The following is a 13,120-nucleotide window of genomic DNA, read 5'->3' as shown; positions in this document are numbered from 1 at the left end:
GGAGAGTACCTGTTTTCTCTTTAAAATTGAGCCCAAAACAGAAAAGGAGGCTCTGAAAGATGAAAACTAGATCAAATCTATGGATGAAGAACTGGAGTAGACTAAGAAGAATGAAACTTGGACACTTGTGCCTAGACCAGAGAACAAAAATGTGATAGGCACCAAGTGGGTGTTTATAAACAAAATGGATGAAACCAGTCAAGTAGTAAGAAACAAAGCAAGGTTAGTTTGCAAAGGGTATGCACAGGAAGAAGGTTTGGATTATGGAGAGACCTTTGCACTAGTGGCCAGACTGGAAGGGGTCAGAATCTTGCTTGCTTTTGCTTCTTACAGGAAGTTTAAGGTCTACCAAATGGATTTCAAATCGACATTCTTGAATGGTGTTCTAGAGGAAGAAGTGTACATTGAGCAACCAGAAGGGTTTGCTTCAGAAGATGGAAGAGATATGCTATGTAAGCTGAAGAAGGATTTGTATGGGCTAAAATAAGCACCAATAGCTTGGTACGAGAGGCTGCACTCATACCTGATAAGTATAGGGTTCATGAGAACCAATGACAACAATAACTTGTATTTGAAGATTGGAAAACAAGGAAAACATCTGATTGCAGAAATTTTTGTAGATGACATCATCTTTGGAGGAGATGATGAAATGAGCAAATGTTTTGTAGAAGAAATGAAGAAATAATTTGAAATGTCCATGATCGGTGAAATAAAATTCTTCATTGGTTTGCAAGTATCTTAGCTAAATAATGGTATATTCATTAGCTAGACCAAATATATAAGGGAAATATTGAAGACCTTTGGAATGGAAGATTCCTAACCTGTTGGAACTCTGATAGTTATAGGTTGCAAGCTTTCCAAAGACGATGAGGCTAATTAGGTGAATGAGACACTATACCGATCCATGATCGGTAAGTTGCAGTATGCAATGCACAGTAGACCAGATACAACACAAGCAGTTGGCTTGGTTGCTAGATTTGCTGCAAATCCAAAAGAGACTCGTATGGTGGTGGTTAAGAGGATATTTAGATACCTTAAGGGGACTGATGATTATGGTCTCTGGTATCCACATAAGGGAAATTTCAACTTAAGTGTCTTCACCGATCCAAATTGGGTAGGGAACATTGATGACAGAAAGAGCACTAGTGGAGGTGCATTCTTTCTTGGAGATAAGATCATGTCATGGACAAGCAAGAAACAAAATTGTATCTCTCAATCCACAGCTGAGGTGAAGTATGTGGTTGTTGCAATCAATTGTACACAGGTAGTATGGATTAAGCAGATCTTAGAAGGTATCCAAGAAAAGGTGACTGAACCTATGGTGATACATTGTGACAATACAAGTGCCATCAACATATCAAAAAGGCTGGCAATGCTCTCCAAGACCAAGCATATTGCAATAAAATATCATTATCTTAGGGAACAGGTGCAGGACAAAGAAGTTAGACTAGAATATATGCCAACCAAGGAACAGGTTGCAAACATATTCACCAAGCCGCTACCTAAGGATACTTTTGAGTATCTCAGAGGTAAGCTAGGGGTAATCCCCCTACATGCTCTAAGGTGAGTGAAGATCAGAACAACATCAATCTGGTATGATTTTTCCTAAAAATTCTATGTATTTGGATTGATGATTATGGACTACTCCTGTTAGGGGGAGCAGTCATTGCAGTATGTGAAATAGGACGTCTAGACTACACCTTTGGCATTGTTGTCAAAGGGGGAGTGAAGTCAAATGGAACATGAAGGGAGATGAAGTCAGAGAAGACTATGAATGGAAGCCGGTGAAAGGGGGAGTAAGATCTTTACTCAAGATCAAACAGAGTAGCTGATCGGTACATCAGAAACATAAGAGGCTGGTTGCTAAAAGAGAAGTTTGAAGTGTTGCCATCAATGCCAAAGGGGGATATTGTTGGCATAACTGATGGTGTTGGCACAACCGGTTCATTAGTTAATATTGTCATTGACGACTAGCACTTACCGGTGAATAAGGCCAGGCTCATAGGCAAGGAGGTGTGATAAACCTCAATTGTTTACTCATGGTTGTAATCAGTATGGAGGATCCAATGCTTCCCTAATATGCATTATTGACACACTTAAGCAGTGTGTTGGTCAAAGACTAGTTAGTTGAAGGATAAACAGAGTAGTCGATCGATCAGTCAAGAATTCGATAGGTGTTGAGATCAGTTTCTTAAACATGTAGTTGAAATGATGACACGGTCACAAGAGGTGACTGAGATTACAATTTAGTAGTCTTACGCACGACCAAAACACTCTAGATAGACATGTGATCAGTTTGATTTATGATCAATGACTGATGGAAAAAGGTGAAGAGTTACATCGGTGAATCGGTGATACAGGTTGAAGGATGATATCCACCAAGAATCTCAGAGCAGTGACCGATAAGCTGGATACGATGACCAAAGGTGAGTCAGTCAAGATGAGATATCATCAAACAAACTACTAGTGAAGTCTACAACAATTAACAACCAGTTAAGGTGAGATTTGTGCGGATTTTCCTGTTCTCATTAAAAAGATAGAACACAACCCAGAGGTTGGTGAAATTATGAGTTGCAGTGGCAGATAAGGATGAGTTGCTAGCAAGATTGATGGAGAGCACGTAGAGAAAGTGCGGGAAGATTTGGGAAGATTTGAATTTCTAATCTACTGAGTGTTAGGTATAAACTCATTTAGGAATTAGCAGGTATGTGTTGGCAAAAACATGGTATAAAGGTTTTTGGCGAAAACCAAAACGTTTGATCGTAAAATTGCTAAGTGCAATTTTGATGAGAGGCAATCCAGCAAGGTGAGAAGAGTGCATAACTGCTAAGTGAATAGCAGAGTGGTGAAGAGAGTGTGGAGAGCTCGGATAGTATGAAGAGTAGAGAAAGAATGCAGAGCACTAGTAGAGTGCAAAGCAAGTGTAATGCAGAGCACCAATAGAGTGCAAAGAAAGTGTAATCGGTGGTCAAATCAAAGAGCTTCAATTGGATCTGATTAAGCTAAGAGTAGCTATTATAGCAGATCATTATCTTTGTTGTTTTCTAATAACTACAACAGTAAAATCCCTTAACTGCGTGGACTTTAACAGGTCCCTTTGTAAAATCCCTTAATCGAGTGATATCTTAATTGATGATCCTAAGTCCTTTAACAAGGTTACCTCTAATAGGGTAAAGGTTCTAACAAGCCTTAAATAAAATCCATTAACCGGGTGGCACCTAACAATGTCTTTATATCTCCTAACAGGGATGGCTCCTCACCGGGCGTACTCCAGAAGAGTGCAGATTTTATGAGTTTCTACTCACACCGTGGTTTTCTCCCATTTGGGTTTCCACGTGATAAATCTTGGTAGTCATGTGTGTTTTATTTTATGTGTGCATGTTTCATATTAATAAAAACTTTGATTAAGGTTAAATCTGGCAAAAACTGGTATAGTGTTGATTCACCCCTCCCCTCTCAGCACCGATTGGGACTAACAGAGCCCATATCTTATCATCTATCCTTGCCACTTAGTCTTCCATGTATCTAAAATTTATTTCATGTATCATTATTGAGACACTATATGCACGATAGTTCTCATGTATTCATTGGGATATCTTGTAGGTGGAGGCAAAAAGGTAGCTAGCATTGGATCCCATTAGTATTTTGGCTTGCTATATGTTGGCCCTTCAAGGTCAAGAGTTGGATTAGGTTAGGGTCTAGTGGGTCCATTATAATGAAGTCACAGATACATGTGATGATGCTAAATGATTGAGGACATTTTATACTCATATCTTTGATGACTTCTAGGAGGAAGGTCATTCTTAGAGAGAGAGTATGCAAGGCCCAACTTATGATTGACCTAACATAGACATTATTTTGATCCTCATTTGACTTTATGTAATATGATGCTTTGCATCATTAGATGATTTTGATATATGGTGCATTTCCAAACGCTAATTTGATTAATTGCATGCTTAGAATGGTTAGATTTTCTCTAACATATTTGTTCTTTAAATGGAAAATTATAATATGGCTATGATGTGATTTCAATTAAATATCTTATGGTGATAACGTTAAATATATTTGAAGGGTTAGAAAATATCTTATGGTTAGATTTACTCTTTAGGGAAAAAAATGAAGGGTTAGAAATGTTTATTTTTTATTTTTCCTTAATTTAAGGAGTCCTAGGATGTACACCTAAGGTTCAAAGTCCTTTTTAGGTACTACTATAAACGTTGGTCAAGATATGACCCATCAAAAGTAGTCATTTGTAGTAATAAAAAAATAAAGGCTTTGGGGGCTTAGGAGGGACATTTGTCAATCTCCAACCCCACTCTCCCAAGCTCATTAATGAACTTGGGTAGAGAAAAATGGGTCTCACATGTGTAAGCCACCCTTGGAAGAGTACGTGGATGAATGTACAAGTACACTCTTCCCACTCCCCAAAAAGGTCTCACATATGTGTGAGATCATGTGGGGAGATGGGTAGGAAGGTTGAAAAATGGAGATAAATGTGTCACCCCCTCATTGAAGATATTCAAACTTGAATCTCTGTTAATCTCCTAACAAAAAAGGAGGAGTTGCTTACTTGCTAGTTTTTATCTAATCTTTGTCCACTCTTTCTCAATATTCTAAATTAGGAGACTCCTGCTTGGCTTAGAGGAATGAGAGTGGAGAAAGCTCATACTTAAAACCTCCATTGTAATGGATGTTAAGTTAGGCCTCATGATATTATTTTATTATGTGTAATATAACTTTTTTGAATATGGACATGTCATTATGTTCCATGATTTATTGAATAGAGTCTTGAGTGGTTTGTATGGGAAAGAAAAGTGTTATGACCAAGCTCATCCATGAGGCAAGAGTAGCCTTGTAAGTGTGATTTTTTGTTTCTTCATAATTCTTAGGTAATTGTTAATTTTCCCATGACCTTATAGTGGTTGGCCTAGCTAGTTGAGGCGTATGAGCTCAATCATCCATTGTAGTCCAATGTGGGATCACTATGTTTATTGAATAAGAACCCAATGCATTGTGCTCATTCTAACCCTAACCTATATTTCATGCTATCAGTGACTATAAAAAATAACTAAGGTAAAAAGATTAAAATATTCTCTCCACGAATGAGCTCCTAACCATTGGGCCTTGTTAACTTGTGTTGAGTTGTTCAAACGTGTTGTATTTTAATCAAAATCTATAGTAGAAGGTAAATGCAATCTATATTTTTAGTACAAATATTTATTTGTCACAATATATTGGCTAGATATATGTAGGTGCTTATGTGGACTATCGTCCTAGATTAACATATTATATTGTGTCACATGTAAATTAGTGATGCAATTTTAGTGGGTCCCTTGTGTAACAATTAAATTCACGAGTTCCTAATTTCGTTGACTTTATGTTAAAAAAACTTCGTTTTGATTTCCCTTGTACTTTAACTTTTAATTGAACATTGAATTATCATCTTAGTTGATAAGAATTTAATCTATTGATTAAAAACACTAGTATGATTGGAAAATGGTATCAAGCACTTGGTTAAATTCTTTGTGTAATCTTTTTTTTTTGTTTCCTCCCCATGATTTTACAATTCTTTTAAGAGTGAGATGACATGGCTACTTATTATTGGCCTTAGCCTATCAACAAGCTATTACTATGCACATTTGGTGTCCCTAATGCTCCATGTCCATTGATGTGAAGCATGGTGAAACCACAACATTATATTTATTTATGATTCAATAACACATAGCAAATTATGGTGGGTTCATTTCAATTAAGCACCAAAGATTATAATATTCATGACCTAAGTATTAACCACATGTTATCTATCAAGGAAAATATTTTTTTTTTATTAAATTATGCACAACTTTCTTTAGCTATTGGAGACCATGCCATTGATCTCAACAAGTTTCTTTTGGACCATTGAGTTGCAACATAAAGTTGAGCCTATTTAAGGGTTAAGTGCATGTGGACCCTCAATTTAATATTTTGTGCCCTCTTTAGTCTTTATAAAACAAAGTGAGAACCTTGTGTGTTTTGCCTTAATTGGTCATAAGGGTAAGTGTTCAAACATGACGTGGAACTACACCAATAAGAGGTCTAATGAAATGGTGTCACACATGCTTCCAAATATCAACAGTGATTAGATTTTTTTATTGTGTTTATGCATGCCTTGGGTGTTAATTAAAGGAGGTCTCACCTAAGGTCACATGTTCCTTCAAGTTTCAAATGGTATAATTAAACACTAAGTGACTTACCTTGTTCATTTGGTCCCCAACCGTTAGATCTTGCTTCCTTCTTCAAGTTGTTTAATGGGCATGAGTATCAATGAAAAGACTTAAGTTCCCATGGTAAAATGAAAAAATAAATGTCAAGCACTTTGACTTAGCTTGCTTTCCTCCCACCCTTGATCTTGTGTGTGATGATTTTAGACCATTAATCTTTATGAACATTTAACACGTGTGTGCCACTTGATCCCACTATGTTGAAAATTGACAAGACGACATATCTTTTCAAATAGCATGTTGCAAAAAAATCTTATTGAAACAACATATCTTTTTAAATAGTATGTTGCAAAAAAAAATCTTATCATATTTGATAATACACAAATAAAAATTGATACGAATAACTCAAAATTGAAAGCTTTCCAAATATTAAAAAAACATATTGTCCAAACATAAAATTTTACCCTCTTTGATAATTGTGTTCATTTCAAATAGTATGTTGCCAAAAAAACTTATCATCTTTGATAATAGACAAAAGAAAATTGATGTCCGAGAATCCAAAGTTGAAAGTTTTCCAAATATTAAAAAAACATTATCCAAACATAATGTAATACCCACTAAAAAAACAATTATTCACTATGTAGAATCATTTAAAACTTGAATTTCTACCATGAGTCTGATTTAAGAAAAAAGAACAACCGATAAAGATGAAAAAGAATACATAGCAAGAATAATTGATGTTGGCAATCTAGGATTCACATTGACTACAACATCTTATTTATTGAGTCTTGATAGGAATAAACATTGATGAATGTTTGCAACTTTGACAAACCCATTGTAAAGGTGGGCTCTACCATTTTTACACTTGGAGCAAATGTAGAAATGGTATTATTAAACATTAGGTGACTTACCTTGTTCATTTGATCCCTAATTGATAGATCTTGCTCCCTTATTGGAAACCCTTAGATGAGCATGAGTTTCAATTTAAAGATTAAGACTAAAGTGCCCAAGGTAAAATGAAAAAAAAGAAAGTCAAGCACTTCTACTTAGGTTGTTTTCCCCCACCTTTATTTTGAGTGTGATGATTCTTCACGAGCATTTAACATGTGTCCACCTGATCTTTTATTATGCTGAAAATTGAAAAGACAATATATCTTAACATGTGCCCACCTGATCTTATTATGCTGAAAATTGAAAAGACAATATATCTTAACATGTGTCCACCTGATCTTATTATGCTGAAAATTGAAAAGACAATATATCTTTTCAAATAATATCCTGAAAAACAAATCTTTTCAAATAATACACATAAAGAAAATTGCTATCGAACACCCCAAAATTGAAAGTTTTCCTAATACTTAAAAAAAAACATTATCCAAACATAAAATGTAACCCACTAAAAACCAAAAACAATTATTCAACATGTAGAATCATCTGAACTTCTACCACGAGTCTCCCTTAAAGTAGTAAGAACAACCAATAAAAATGATAAAAGGACACAGGCAAGAATAATTGTTGTTGGCAATCTAATAATTACTTTGACTACACTATCTTTTTTGTCGAGTCCTGATAGGAACAGGTGTTAATAAATGTTTGCAGCTTTCACAAACGCCGTTGTACAGGCGGGCTCTACCATTTCTACATTTGAAGAAGCAACCTCTTTCCAGAAACTCTCTCCCCAAAATTCATGGCGGGCCAGAGAAGAATAATTGTGGTATTTCCTTGTTTAGAGAAGGCCAAATTTAGCTTATTTCCTAGTTTGGAGAACCCTAATTCGGTCGAGAATTGTCTTTGGGGCCTGTGATTAGACAGTTTTCTGAATTTAATTCAATTTACTAACAAAAACTTGGCATGCTTTGATCAATCAATCATTTCTTGCCTTCAATATCCTTTCCCTTTCTTCCAGGTAAGACAGCGACTTCTTTCCCACTCCATACCGTATGATCAAATCATATCTTTAATGAAGGTCCCCCATCTTTGCCCAATTTGTCCTTGCCATTATCTGCAGCTGAAGAGGCGGCCCTTGGACATGTACGAAAGTCATTAAATTTAATGTCATGCAGGTTCTGCACAGTTCATATTCTTACTCTTCCATAAATATGAGAAATAAATAAATAGGCCTAAATAAATGCTTACCAGAAAGAGCGGAGGGATTTCGGATCAGATTGTCTCGCTGGAAAAGGACAATATTTTCTGCGAGTTGCAGTCGTAACTGCTTTTGCAGGATCTTTTGTGTGGTTTTGCTTTGGCGAGCAATAGATCTGAGATGGCTCGGGAGAAAATAGAGATAAAGAAAATAGAAAAGAGGTCTGCGAGGCATGTGACCTTCTCTAAGCGGAGGCGGGGTTTGGTCAAGAAAGCGCAGGAGCTGTCTATTCTGTGTGAAGCGGATGTAGGCCTCCTCATATTTTCTTCAACCGGGAAGCTTTTCCAGTACTGCAGTACCAGGTATTTTATTTCTTCGTCGCTTCTATTGAGTGTGGCAAATGTTGAAATTCAGGCACAGCTTACAGTGATTATTTAATGTGGTATAGGAAAAGGATCTTTCTAAAGTACTCGTATCTGGTAATTTAGAGGGTAGCAGGACGCTAATTTCCAAATAGCAGTTTAAATAAATTGCTTTCGAAGAGATCTTTCAAATAGAAGAGAGGATAACGCAAATTTCCACTAATTTTCATCTAGCAGTTTATGTAATCTACATATAAATCTTATAGATAGAAGATATAGCAGTTTATGTAAATTGCTTTCGAATCTTACAAATAGAAGATATGATCACACAAATTTTCATTCATTTTCGAATTTCAGTTTATTTCGAAGGAGGATCACACAAATTTATACCGGTATTTAAGCGTCGGTTTATTTCGAAGAAATCTCACAAATAGAAGAGAAGATCACAATTTTCCAAATGACAGTTTACATAAACTGGTTTCAAAGAAATCTTGAAAATTGAGGAGAGGAATGCATAATTTTCACTATTTTTCATCTAGCAGCTTATGTAAATTGCTTTTGAAAATTACAAATAGAAAGGATAGGATCACACAATTTTTTATTAGTTTATTTGAAAGAAATCTTACAAATAGAAGAAAGGATCACACAGTTTTTTACAAATTTTATAAATAGAAAGGAAAACCACACAAATTTTCGACTCACAGTTTATATAAACTGCTTTCAAAGAAATCTTGTAAATAGAAGAGAGGATCACGTAAATTTTCAAATACCAGTTTATTTAAAAAAAAACGGCCTGTAAAGTAATCTTACATAAATTTTCAAATACTAGTTAATTTAAAACAACTGCTTGCAAGCAAATCCTCCAAATAGAGGAAAGGATCGTACAAATTTTTAAATGGTAGTCTATTTCAAAGAAACTGCTTTCAAAGAGATCTTCCAAATAAAGGAGAGGATCACGCAGACTTTCGGTAACAGTTGATTTCAAAGAAATCCAACATATAGAAGGGAAGATCACACAAATTTCCAAATGTCCGTATATAAATTGTTTTCAGGGAAATCTTAGGATCAGCAAAATTTCTACATACCGATTTAAAATAGAAACTGCTGTCAAAGAAATCTCACAAATAAGAAAGATCTTATATAAACTGTTCTTACAGAAATCTTACAGATAAAAGAGATCACACAAGTTTCCAAACTGCTTTCAATTTTTGTTTTTACAAATATCACATTAAACAAACTGACTGTTTTCGAAAAAATATTTAGAAAAGAAGATCAACAAATTGCCAAATATCAATTTTTTATAATCTGCTTTCAAAGGAATCATGGAAAGAGAAGAGATGAACAGTTTAAATCAACTGCTTTCAAAGGAATCATGGAAAGAGAAGAGATGAACAGTTTAAATCAACTGCTTTCAAAGGAATCATGGAAAGAGAAGAGATGAACAGTTTAAATCAACTGCTTTCAAAGGAATCATGGAAAGAGAAGAGATGAACAGTTTAAATCAACTGCTTTCAAAGAAATTGTGTATAAAGAAGAGAAGATCAGACGAATTTCCAAATAATACACCGCTTTCAAATTAATCCTGCACGTCTTCTCTTCATCCTGCCAAAATTAGGAGGATTGCCATGTGATACAAAAGAAGTTTGTAAAATTTAAACATCAGATTTTTTTAATAATTTTATAATGTTATATAAAATATATAAAAACATTGATAAAAAATTTATTATTCAAATTTTATAATATAATTGTTTTGTAAATTGTCAATGCATTTTTATTTGAGAGGAATTATATTGTTAAATTTAAATTAATAGGATGTTTTTATCTATATTTTAATTAAATTTTATATAAATTTATATTGCTTTTAATTTTTTTTTTCAATGATATTATTTTAAAAATATATATTTATTTAATATTTAATTTGAATATTTTATGATTTGAAGCATGAAGATGATTTTGGAGAAGTACCAGAAATACTCAAATACCAATACCACTATAAATAATGAACAATTTATTGAGGAGGTACAATTCAACTCTCAAACTTCTTTCTACTTAAAAACAAGTATACAATATATGAGTGATTGTGTAGTATCTATTTTTAAATGTATTCTTACTAGAACTTGTTGAGTTATAAAGTTAATTATATCAATTAATTACAAAATGAGTTTTAAATGTAATTGATTGAGTTTGATTTTCAACTATGTATGACATTTTAATACAAATGATTCATTTCAAATTTTGATGATGTTTTTGATTAAAGCAAAAACAGGTTTTGAGGGGACCCGAAACCCTTTACAATCAGATTTTGAATGGATCTAGAACCTTCAACCAAAAAGTTGTCCAAACATAAGGAACATGAAAGCACAGACAACCATGGAAAAAAAATCTGCAAAAAGGACAGCTTGCAGCCAACCAACCCTAAAACAAAGCTGCAGAAAGAACAGTTTGCAGCCAACCTAAAACCAACCCCCTAACCAAGAACCATCAAGATTTACATTTAGAGCTACTTTTGTGGGAGTGGAGAGTCATGTCAAAAGAAGGCTTAGAGAACTTTGCTTTCTTGCCCTTAATAGAAATCCAACCTTCTTCCACTTGCGTTGCCTTGTCATGCCAAACCAACGCACCATTATCCTCAGAATGAAAGCCTGCAACCACTGTCTCAGAGATTTCATCTGTATTCCTCCTTGCAGGCATAGCCTTAGTAGAAAAGCCATCAGAATTGATAGCCGGAGCGCTATCACCATAATTGATAACCGGAGCCCTATCACCAAAATTAGCAGCTTGAGGCCCATTCTCTCTCACTTTAGGGGTTTCAATAGGAGACTCTTGTATAGTTTCAGCAACCCCACCATTTGTGACATCCGAAGAGGATGCCCCTAGATCTTGTGATTCCATCGCAACCATCTCAAAAAAACTCCTATGTTGTTCAAACAGATATATAATATTGACGATGTTATAAAACATAAAGATATATAATTATAAATTGATATCAATTAAATATTTCAAAAATATTATTTTATTTAACTTTGTTTCATAACTTTTTATTTTATTGAGTTATTAAAAATCAAATTAGTATTATGATTTGAGGTTTGAATTGTCAAAGTGATTGAACTAGATGGAGTTGTAACTATACTCTCTTTCCTTCATTTAAGAGGATTGGTCTTTGTGACTATATTGAACTTTCTCCTTGCTTGACGAACATTGATTTGGGTTTGCTTGGACTTTGCCAAGTGGACATGCAAAATGAAGTTTTAATTGTCCTTGATTGAGTGGTATTTACTTTTTCATTGTGGGCCATTTGCCTCAAGGTAGTAAGCATATGAGTCCTTGAAGATGCCTATCAAGGCTTCAGAGAAACTTAATCAAAACACACTCATCTTGTTGTTCTTGCTCATTTGAAACTCACTAGTGTATTCATACACACATTCCTCTTCATTTAGTTCCAAAAATTGTTACTCCATAGGTTTTACTAGTATTACATATATCAAATGAAATTATATTTTAATCAATTTATTAATTTTTCCAATGAATCAATTAGAGATATTATTTCTCAAAACCAACCAATTTCAGAAAATTTTGAACCAAGAAGCTTTTTCTATTCTTAATTTAGAAAAATAAAAACTTTTGTCTATGCTCTTAAGATTATGTATATTCAAATATTTTTCCACTTGTGCCAATCGATGATCAAGCGTTTTTTGCAATTACCTCACTTACAAATTGCAAAATTTCATTATTTGCTTCACCTTTATTTGAAGGTGCCTTTACTGGACTTGTTTTGTGAGGGCTTTTCATTTGTTTTCTATTTTGTGTGTTCTTTTCTCATGTTTTTAATGTCTTCCAACGAGTACAAGTTCTCCATGAAATCTTTCATGGTTCTCTTCAACACCGACATTAATGTAGATATGTTTGTTGCAACAATTCTAACTTGAGGAACTTTACTTCCAATCAAGACCTAGAGGTCCTACATATCTTACCATGCTTCTTAGTTCTCTCCTCCAACTACATGATTTAATATCTCTGTGGAAAGATGCAACACTTTCCCACTTGATCTTGTTGTACCCATCAACATGCAAATCAATCACAACTACTTTTTGCCAATTGATGTTATCACTTTGATACCATTTGATTTGTAAACTAATATAGATATTTCATACCATGTATGTTACTTATAGGTTTAATAAATGGAGTTGAAGTACTATAGCATTTAATTATCAATTGAGTGGAAGGAATAAGAGCAAGCCAATATTAGTAAAAGATGCAAGAATTTACCCCAAAGAAACCAAATTTGAGAGAAAACTTTTGAAGAGCGAGGCCTAAGATCAATCACAAAATCTTGCAATTCCCTCATTGTTCTATTGCAATCTACTTATAGTCACAATTTCTCTTTTATGATAAAAAGGCAACATCTCTTTGGATGCTTCTAGCCTAATTAGGTCTCACTTAAATTTCTATTTATGCTCCTACAAGGCCAAACA

At 34.2% G+C, this 13,120-nt stretch overlaps 1 protein-coding gene across 4 annotated transcripts in view; it reads left to right on the top strand.

The window, feature by feature from the left end:
* The first annotated feature begins 8,013 nt into the window (after positions 1 to 8,013).
* LOC131035498 (MADS-box transcription factor 23) overlaps positions 8,014 to 13,120 on the top strand; it is a 101,630-nt gene continuing 96,523 nt past the window's right edge. Inside the window, exons 1-2 of one of the 4 annotated variants that reach the window (XM_057967205.2) lie at positions 8,014 to 8,648; positions 10,589 to 10,667. In XM_057967205.2, coding sequence (XP_057823188.2) covers positions 8,467 to 8,648; positions 10,589 to 10,667 — 261 coding nt within the window. In that variant the 5' untranslated portion in view covers positions 8,014 to 8,466. The remainder of the gene's footprint in view (positions 8,649 to 10,588; positions 10,668 to 13,120) is intronic. The other 3 variants (XM_057967208.2, XM_057967206.2, XM_057967204.2) reach the window with 3 other exon arrangements.

The sequence above is a fragment of the Cryptomeria japonica genome, chromosome 10 (genome assembly GCF_030272615.1).
Source record: "Cryptomeria japonica chromosome 10, Sugi_1.0, whole genome shotgun sequence".
Lineage (NCBI taxonomy): Eukaryota > Viridiplantae > Streptophyta > Pinopsida > Cupressales > Cupressaceae > Cryptomeria > Cryptomeria japonica.
The sequence above is the reverse complement of the archived record's forward strand: the minus strand, read 5'-3'. Positions and strand labels throughout refer to the sequence as shown.